This window comes from Rhamphochromis sp. 'chilingali', assembly GCF_963969265.1.
Source record: "Rhamphochromis sp. 'chilingali' genome assembly, chromosome: 21".
NCBI classification, from domain to species: Eukaryota; Metazoa; Chordata; class Actinopteri; order Cichliformes; family Cichlidae; genus Rhamphochromis; species Rhamphochromis sp. 'chilingali'.
Window position 1 is genome coordinate 5854479 of NC_137949.1, and position 9921 is coordinate 5864399.

The 9921-nt window shown below is 41.1% G+C and overlaps 1 protein-coding gene across 1 annotated transcript; it reads left to right on the top strand.

Annotated features, from left to right (window-relative positions):
- Positions 1–7018: 7018 nt before the first annotated feature.
- wdr89 (WD repeat domain 89) lies at positions 7019–9679 on the top strand. The gene is made up of 2 exons (XM_080871662.1): positions 7019–7201; positions 7918–9679. Exon 2 carries the CDS (start codon positions 7937–7939, stop codon positions 9071–9073), a length of 1137 nt encoding a protein of 378 aa, XP_080727788.1. The 5' UTR covers positions 7019–7201; positions 7918–7936; the 3' UTR covers positions 9074–9679.
- Positions 9680–9921: the final 242 nt, after the last annotated feature.

Below are 9921 nucleotides of genomic sequence, written 5' to 3' on the forward strand. Positions count from 1 at the left end.
CCAACAACTCAAGTGAATAATAAATCTTCAAACGCCTGACAGAAAATGTTGAAAATAAAAAGACTTAGTAAGTCTCACTAACAGTCTGAAAGCCAACGATATCCAGGCACGTGATGAATAAATAAATAAAATAGAAAGTCTTCTTTTAGTCGGATGTCCAGATGGATCAATGGCAGAATGAGTTTGGGTTGTAAATTAAGTGCTTAGTTTAACTAGTTTAAAGAATGTTGTAGTTTGAGTTCAGTGTCACTGTTGAAACTTTGTGTGGTTCTTTGTCTAGTAGCCTCTTAATGTTTCTGTTTGATTATACTCTCCTTTGTCTCAATTCTTAAAGCAATAAGAGACCTTTCATTTTATGATTCCTGTGTTCCTCTACTGGATCGGAGGAACATTTAGTCTTTAACCTCTGAACCCCCTGCCTGTGGAGAGGAAACCAGTTTGATTAAAGTTTTTGATTTGTTGTTACGTCTCTGATGTCTGAGAATTCAGCCACATTGTTTTTTCAGGAGGTTAGATTGTGTTTTCTTAAAGGGCTTTCCCCACTATTTGAGTTCTGAGTTTGACTGCTATTCCTGCAACCCGATGGGAGAAAAAAGAAATACCAGGCACATACTGTACGATGCAAAAGGAAAGGAGAATGCATCGCTTTGTTTGGGAAATGTACAGAGAGGGTTTTAATGGTTTTATTTTGTTCTCTAAGAATGACTGGAGCACTCAGCTCAGCCTGGTTTTTTTTTTTTTTTTTTTTTTTTAAACACTGTAAACTTGCTTCCTATTAGAGATGTCAGCTCACATCCACTTCCTGTTCTTAGCTGAGGTTCTTTTGCTGATGTCAGGTGGGAGGAGGTGGTGGAGATAAACCGTCCGGAGGGAAGTTTTCTCATGTTTCTAAAATTGGAACTCCATTGACAACTTTTTTGTGCACAACAGGCGCGTTCTAAAAATATTAGAAAGTATTCGACTACAAGTGCAACATTATTCACTGTTTTATCATGCATGAATTTGATACTTGATTCTATAAATGTAGGAAAATTTTGTCTTCAAATTTTGAAGACACAATTGCTCCAGAAAAGCGGCGTGAACGTGAACTTTTTAAATGCCTTTGACAAAAGTAATCAAACACATGGTTGCCCTGAGAAGTCAAATGCACTGCAACATAAGAAAACGCCAGCAAATAGAAAAACAATCCAGAAAGCACACAAAACACAACAGAAGTTGAACAAAATGCAATGGAAGTAAACAAAGAAAATCACAAAAGATATGCTTCTGGGGAGGTGATAACATGATGGAACAGCTACACATGTGACAGAAGCCAAAACATGTCAACTTTTGCACTGAGACACTAAAAAGAAGCAGAGTTGTTGTATAACATGGAGAAGAAGATGCAAAGTACAGTATTACTGATCCTGTAATACTGTGCATACATGTTTGCTATCAGCTGTTTACCATCAGGTTATCACTTCCATCCGTCACGTTATTGTCTCCCCAAAAGCACATCTGTTGTGTTTTACAAGGATTTTTGAGGTTTTGCTGCGTTTTGTTTTTTTCTATTTCCATTGTGAAAGAACTATTTGATTCAAATGTAGCTTGGTAAGATGTCAGAGCAGAATCTATCATCGTAAGACTCTGGTGATGTTAAACTTGTTAAAAAGCATTTTACATTTGCAATAAAAAAAAAAGCTTCCACTCGGACTCTTACCCGAACTCCTCCACACCACAACTAGTGATTAATTGGTTAATTAGTTGATTAACAAAGCTTCCTTCGACCACTCTAACCTGAACCTGAGTATAAAGACTGAGGCCAGGAGCCCAGATGCCTGCTTCCTGTTTCTAAGCTGTGTGTGCCTTGCTTAAAGGCACATTTAAAAAAAGTTTTTCTCCCAGCAGGATGCTGCCATTGACACACATTTCTTTAGTCTTAATTTCTTTTTCTTCTTCTTTTTTTTTTGCCAAGCTGATTTATTTATGTTAGTTTTGTGTACGGTACTCTGCTAAAATAAATGCACTGTTCCCAGAATGCACTGTTCCCCCTCCGAGCCAGGCAAAAATAATGAAGGTGGAGCTGGTCCTCAATGCAGTCCAATCAGTAGTTCCCTTTGATTTGTCGTCTTGCAGTTGGTCGGTAAACACTATGACGAGTGACCGTTATAATGAATAGATGCTTTACTTACATTAGCACCTGTTAGCTAATGCAAGTAAGATTCAGTCATTTACAGACATCTGTGCAGTAGCAGAGAAATTTTCCAGTATAGCAGCTTGAACCAGCAAACATCTGGAGTCTTCCCTTCATAAGTGACCTTAACTGTCCCTGGATACTACAATTTTCTGTGGTATGTTTGAGGAATTAGATTTTATTGTTTTTCTGTAGTCGACTACTTCTGTCTGAAATGATAATCCAATGATGTGATGAGAGCTGCTGATTGCATTGGTTTAATTCTTTAGGATGTTCACATATAGTTTAGTATTTTAACTTAATCCAGCTGCAGATTTGCCTCTAATTAACCGACTCGTCAAAGCCAAACGGACCAGCTTACTCGCTGCATTTGTCAGCCGCCTGGCTCGTTTCACTTCCTGTGGCCTTGCCTCGTGCACAAATATGTTTGTGTTTGTCAGAGCGTTTGTATATTTCTTGACGTTTTTGTGCGTGTGTTTGGGCATGCGGTTTTGTCTCTGTTCCACAGAAAAGAGAAGTTTATTTCTGTTTCAGTGACAAAACCCAGTTTGGGTTAATCCTGTGGCTGAGCTGAGTTTGTGTGAGTGACGGACAGAAGCTCAAACTGCAAGAAGTCGATGACAAAGCAACATTTGTCATCTGTGATCTTTAAGGACATTTCCCCTGCACATCGACAAAGGAGATGAAGCTGAACTCCCTGACACGTCTCGCTGTGATATGTTCCTGTGTTTGGAGACTGGTTTCCACCTGTGGATGTTCTTTTTTGTGGAGTCAAAGCAGGGCTGGCCTCGTGATGTTCGACGAGCCTAATTATAAACTTAAAGATGTATATTTGGTACAACATCTTTAAAATGCATCATATAGTTTTGTTTGGCTCTGTTTTTATATCATCTTAATCGTGATTTTGCTTTGTTGTGATCGTGATCTTTTGTTGATATTATTTCGGTACATTAATATATTTTTGAAATCCTAAATTGATCTGTCAAAAATATATAGTCTGTGTTATTTTCTGTGGTATGATGTGGCTGAATTACAGAATTTCTTTATTATTTGTAATGTCATTAGGAGATGGATGGACAGAGTCACCAAAGTCTATATACTGTAATAACACAATATGCTTGTCAAACTGATCCTAATTTATTATTATGATAACTTTAGTTCTTGCAATACAATATTTAAAACGGTTTTTCCTTAATCTGTTCAATGATTGGTTTGAACAGCCAGCTCTGCTTTGTCAACTCACAAGATGGAGATTTGATTTCTTCTTTTTTTAAATACTGGATCTCAGAGGAAAAAACGTCTTTCTTGACCAAATATGCAGTATTTAAACTGTGTAGCTAAACTGCCCTACACGTCAGTGCCTTCCTCTGTCCTCAGCTCTGTGCCGTCATGTTGCCTCTTGCACTTTGTAGATGTATATAAATATGGGAGGATGACAAGTTTCCTGTTTATAAAAAAAACAAGAACAGTTTTTAATATTGCCCCTACTTTTGCTTTTTAGTTGCTGTCTTGAGGAAAATTTGCAAGTCTTTGTCTTTAAGTCTACATGTTTGATGCAGAAATGAATTTGCCTTTTTCTCCCTGATAATTCGCGGCTTTCATTCCAAATCGCAGTCAGAGAGTAGAGAGACGAGGTGAACTCTTGTGAGTTTCAGCTTGTAATCAAACCCTTCATGATTCCTTCTTTATTTGTGAAGTCTCGCTCACTTTCACAGTATTTTCTTCATGTTTCTGCAGGGCTTTATTGTTGGTTTTCATCTGTGATTGAAAATGTGGCTTATTTCTGTCTGTGTGAATTAACTGAGAATAATAAATGAGAGAATCAAATATGTGCCTGCTTGTCCTCAGTTATTCCCTGCAGTGACAGACTGCAGAATGAAAACGTGCGTGTGCGTGTGGAGTTGTGGACATGAATGTAAAACCATTTGAAAGTTTGTTCTTACTGAATCTTTCTCACTGTAAAAAAAAAAAAAAAAAATGTTACTAATTATTCTGTAGGTCTGGCCTTGGACATTATTTTCACTGGTGCACCCACAGCCATGACCTTGAAAACTCTTGCTTCTTTAATCTAGTTAAATCTTCCTCTAAGGATGAACATAATGTAGTATACTGAACACACATTTTGTAAGAGTTACAAAAATATATGTTTGTAGTTTTGCCTCTGCGCACCACCACTGTGGATTTTAAATCAAATAAGATGTGAGTCAAGTGCACACGTGGATTTTTAATTTGAGGGGTTTTACAAACTTTTTGAATTACAACATTTTACATTACTTTGGTTTCAACTACAGATATTTTATAATAGTCAGAGGATCAAAACGAATAATTTGAAATGTAACAAATGTTTTTGATACTTGGATGAATCCTTTTGCACTCGGTGACTGCCTGATGTCTAGAATCCATGGACATCACCAAATGCTCTGCCAGGCCACCTTCAGCTGCTGGACGTCTGTGGGAGGAAGCCAGAGTGAACCCACGCAGACAGTCCCCCGGCCAGATGGTGGATTTGACCTCAAAGCCTTCTTGCTGTGAGGCAGCAGTGCGAACTACGGTGCCACTAAGCTGCCCGCTTTTAAAAGGTGTTCAAAGAAATTTTCAACAAATAACTTCATCCAGGTCCACCTAAACTGTTCTGTGTGATGTCAGCTCTCCCATGCTTTGGATGCAGCCATCCCAAACTTTCAGTGTTTTTTGTTTTATCATGGATAAATGATTTGTGTGTATGTGTGTGTGTGCATGTGTGAATGTCAGCCCAGCTTTGCTTTGAGGCATGATGGAAAAACTAACAGACCTCTGATTCATCTGTCACCAAACTGCAGCGGCTTTAATCAGGAAGTCTCACGAAGCAAAACCTGTGCTGGTGAGGACAGTAATCCTGAAATGGGTCGAATTCAGTCCACATGTAAAAGAACATGTGAACAGGTGACTATTTGCATAAGAACTTGACTGTTTGGGTTGTTTTTTTTTTGATGACGCAGTCTCTTCTGTGTTTGTTTCTCCTGCTGCAGAGCTGTGATGTGTCACAGGAGGACCAACTTTCCACTTTGTTCTGCCAAAGCTGCTCAGCTGAGGAGGGGAAGAGAAACTCCAGCTACTGGCCTGAACATGAAAGACTTTCCCTTACTCCTTTTTTTCCTTTGCTTTAGAACGTGACAGCGCTCAAGACTGCGGCTGAAGCCTTGTGGATGTTTTACTGGGAAAGACGAGTGTGTCAGTCCGGGCTAAAGCTGCAGAAACTTCACACACTTCAAACTGTAGTTAACCTTTGCTCACAATCCTTCATTTGTCTCCAGGTTAACAGGAGACACTGAGGTTCACAACACAAACAAATTGAAGTTGCAGACACACACACAAAAAATGCTCAAAGAGGCACAAAAGAGCCATAGAAACACCAAAAGTGAGAACAGAGACATAAAATTACCACAAAGAGTCATCAAAAAAGATGAAGGACTGTAAAGATGATAGATGATACCAAAGTGAAGTGTTGGTGCAAAAAGACTCAAATGGACCATTGAGGAACACAAAGCACACATGACAAAGTAATGCAAAATAAACAATAAACTGCAAACAAATATGACAATGAGTACAAAAGACCCACAAAAGGACTAAAATGTGCCGCACAGGGGCACTGTGTCAAAAACCAGAATACAAAGTGATGCACAGTGAGTATGAACACACGTTAAATGACCACAAAAAGATGCAAATTGAGAGACAAAGCAAGTAGATTTGTTTGAAGCAGATGCAAATATGGGGAAGGTGGGATTATATAAAGAGCTTTGAGAAACACGAAAGACATCAGAACAAGAGTGAGTCATGTCAGCTGTGTGAGTGTTGTCTGAAATGACGGATAATAAAAAGGAAAAAGTCTCCTTCACTCTCCTCCTCTTACTCCAGTACCCCCGAAGGACTGAGGTTGTCTTTAATTTGTTTCTGTGTGGCTCCAATGTCAGATTTGGGTCAGCTGGAAAGCCTCGAACAGTTTGAGACCTGTGAGAGCTGCTCCTGCTGCCACCTGCTGGACGACACAGGTATCACACCTGAATTTATTTCATCCTAAGGCAATCCTTCTAGTAGAACCAGATCAGCTTTGCCCCTTTGTTTTGATGATATGTTTGAGTTTCTTGTTCTGTTCCCTTTTTTAAAGTATGTCTGTAACAAAAAGCCATCTGAAATTGCCAAAGGCGAAAAAAAAAAAAAAACAGATTTAAGAAGAAAAAATTGAAGAAAAATATAATAAGAGATTGCTGCAACGCTTCATAGGTCGTTTTACATATTTAATTTATATTTCTGATGCGCGGCAGCTGTGTTTCTTGAATAAGCTGATTAATCTTTCCTCTGCAAAATAATTAGACGAAACCCCGGTGCATGATGAATCAAGTCTCAGTTTAAGGACCTCGTAATTTACTTGTTGAGTATAACGTCTCAGTTCTGCTCTTTGATTAAATCCAAGCCTTGAGACTGGCTGACTCACTGCAGAGATACATTAAACCCTTTAAATTCTAAAGAGAGAGAGAAAGAGAGAACAGACATTTTTGCACAATTTTTAGCTGAGATAAATTAAAAATCAAGAAATGTAAATATATACAGTTTTTATGTCTTTTCTTACGTAAGCACAGTGTAATAGTGACATTTCCCACATTTTTCATTTTATTAAAAAAATTAAATATAAACTATTCACAAGGAACGTTATAATAAAGTGCACTGTGAGGGAAATAAATTCATAATAAATATTTTAAAAATAAAGATAAAAACAGAATATGAAAAAAAGTAATAAGTACGAAACGCACGAACGGAACTATGTCATGAAGAACGTTTCCACCCGGTCTGTACACACTGTGACACAAAGCACTTCCTCCATGCGTAGTTTTCGGTGAAATGAACTCAGTTACGTGTTTTTAAGAGCTTTAACGCCAAAGTCTTTTATTGTAATAACGTGGCAGTGGGCTGTTGTGTTGTGTCCAGAATGGCGGCGGACGTGTCCAAACACTAGTGTGTAACACACCGGGAGTTTCCCTTCATTTGTAGCAGGTAGGAAGGTCGGCTTTAACAGCACGCGACACGATAACATTCACTACACAGCGATGAGCGATGAACGTGGAGCTACAGACCCCAGCGCCAAACTCTAAAAAAATCCCTAAAACTCGTGTTTAGAGCTAAAACATGAATAATGGAGCGGTTTTGGAAGTGTTTTAATTTGGGGCCGAATTACAAAATTGGATTAGGCAATTTATTAAACATCATCAGCTGTGTTCTCATATGCGTATGTATGTAGCAAATAAAGAAAGCTGTAGATAATATACATTTGCTATTGAGTCTTGTTATAGGAGACTGAATTGTAAGCAGTTTTACTTTGGTGTTTCAGAAAGAAAAAGTTTAGGATATATTAAAACAAAAACAACTTTGTATTTTCCCCAGTGAAGCTACACACAGACTGATAACACTGTGGTGTAGGAGCACTGTTATTGCTGCATAATTTAGAAGAATATTCACAATTATCTGTGAGTGGGAGAAACTGTTCCCACAAGTCTCCTTCCACATGAATAAACATGGGCACATTCAGACCGCTGTGGAACTGCTGGTTATTACACAGTTGTAGAAAAGCAGCTCTGTATTAGATTATAAAACCGATGAGTTGCAGGCACAGGTGGATCTCAGGGTTTTAACCACTGACAGGAAGTGAAAGACAAAGTTGCTGGATTTGCTGATCAGAGTTCTGTGTCTTTTTAATTATTCCATCTCATTAGGAACTCATCAGGAGCTTCCATGGAGGGTTTGGAGGAGAAGCTTAAAGTTCTGTCCATCGCTAGGCGGTCCTGTCCGGAGGAACCCACCTACCTGCTGGATGTTGCCTTGCAGCCAAGTGGCCTTCTGGCGGTGTCCTGCTCCAACTTCACCATCCACCTGCACAACAAGGACACTTTGAAGCAAGTGGGAGAGTATCAAGGCCACAATGGGCGGCTCTGCGGGGTCACGTTTGGCCACACCTCCTCTGACCTCCTGTACTCCGGTTCTGCTGACGGGACGGTCCGCGTGTGGGACGTCCGCCAACCCGGGACGGAGGCAGCCCAGAAGTTTAAAAGCGATCCAGCGCACTGTTACTGCAGCTTCGACCTGAGCTGCAGTGACATGCTCCTGTGTGCCGGCACTGAGCAAGTGGACAGCGAGGACAGCTTCCTCATTTTCTGGGATTCCAGGAAACCGGCAGGTGGGCTTCTTGGGGTATACTCTGAGTCGCACAGCGATGACATCACACAGGTGCGCTTCCATCCCCGGGATAAGGACCGCCTGGCTTCGGGCTCCACAGATGGCCTTGTTAATGTTTTCGACCTCAGCCGGGGGGCGGAGGAGGATGCGCTGCTCGCCACCTGCAACAGCGACTCATCAGCGAGCTCAGTGTGCTGGTCCGGGGCCAACTACACCCAGCTGCTGTGCCTCAGCCACGATGAGGGGCTGCACCTGTGGGATTTGGGCCAGCTGGATACAGATGAGCCTCTCACCATCTTCAGCACCTCCGACGCTCGCAGCCTGACTCTACTGGCTGACGGGCGAGGCGTGGACTACCTGGTGGGGGGGCGGTGGCTAGAGGACACCCAAAAGCTGCTGGTGGTCGGCGGGAAGAACAACGGAGACCTCCACCTGATGGAGTGTGACGCCAGGGGTCTTCATCTGCTCAGGAGCCTAGAGGGTGGCCACGCCTCCACGGTGCGCTGCTTCCTGTGGGATGCAGCAGAGGAGGCGTTGTTCACCGGGGGGGAGGATGCACAGCTTCTGCTGTGGAAACCGGGTGGAGAGGAGCTCACACCAGGGAAAAGGGAGTCTATGAAGAGCGAGTCAGCTCTAAGACTCAAATCCAGACCTCATAAAAAACACGGCTACCACAGAGAAAAGAAGACGGCGTAGCAGAGGAACAAAGTGAACCTGACTGAAGCAGCCCTGTGTCCTACAATTTAAAGCAGCTCAGCTGCTGAGGACGATGTCAGTAAGCAGATGAAATGGTGTTCATCTTTGCCTCAGCTGTTGATAGATGCTGTTGTTTTTACTGTGCAGTTCTGTTTACAAGCAAAACATATTCTTGTGTGTCATAGCAGCCTGAATGTGGACCTTTTTAGTGTTTACAAAGAAACCAGCTTGCAGGAAAATTGCGACCAGGTGACTTTGAAAGGCAAATTGTATTTTAGTCTTTGATAAAGATCTGGTGGCCCCAGCTAACAAACAGGGCAAGTATTTTAATATGAAGAGAGCTGTGTGTGTTTAATAAAAACTTTGGCATGCTGTGTGACTGCACCACAACAATCAGTCTTTATAGTTATTATATTTGTAGCACACAGGACTGGAGCATTTCTCTAGAAGCACATCTCAGTTTTTAGGCTACAATTGCTGTTCCAGCACATCACCAGCCACCATCCTGAGAGCTCTGGACAGCCTTAGTTCTCTTTGGCTGGACATTTTCCACTGATTGGTTTAGTGATTTATGTTCATTGAATCATAAAAGCAGCTTTTCATGTCTGTATTCTCACATTCATCTGTCCTGTGCCCTATGTGCTTGCTTACATCTGATGTTTTCCAGAAAGCGACACAAAGCGGACGAGGAGACGTCACTGTTTGCTGGTATCATAATCGTATGCTGCTGGGATTCACATTCATTGCCACCCTTGCTCTTTTGTAGCTACTTGACAGGTGTCACTCATGTTTTAGACTAGAAATGATTTGTCAATTAATAGAATAGTTAATCAACCAAAAATGACTAG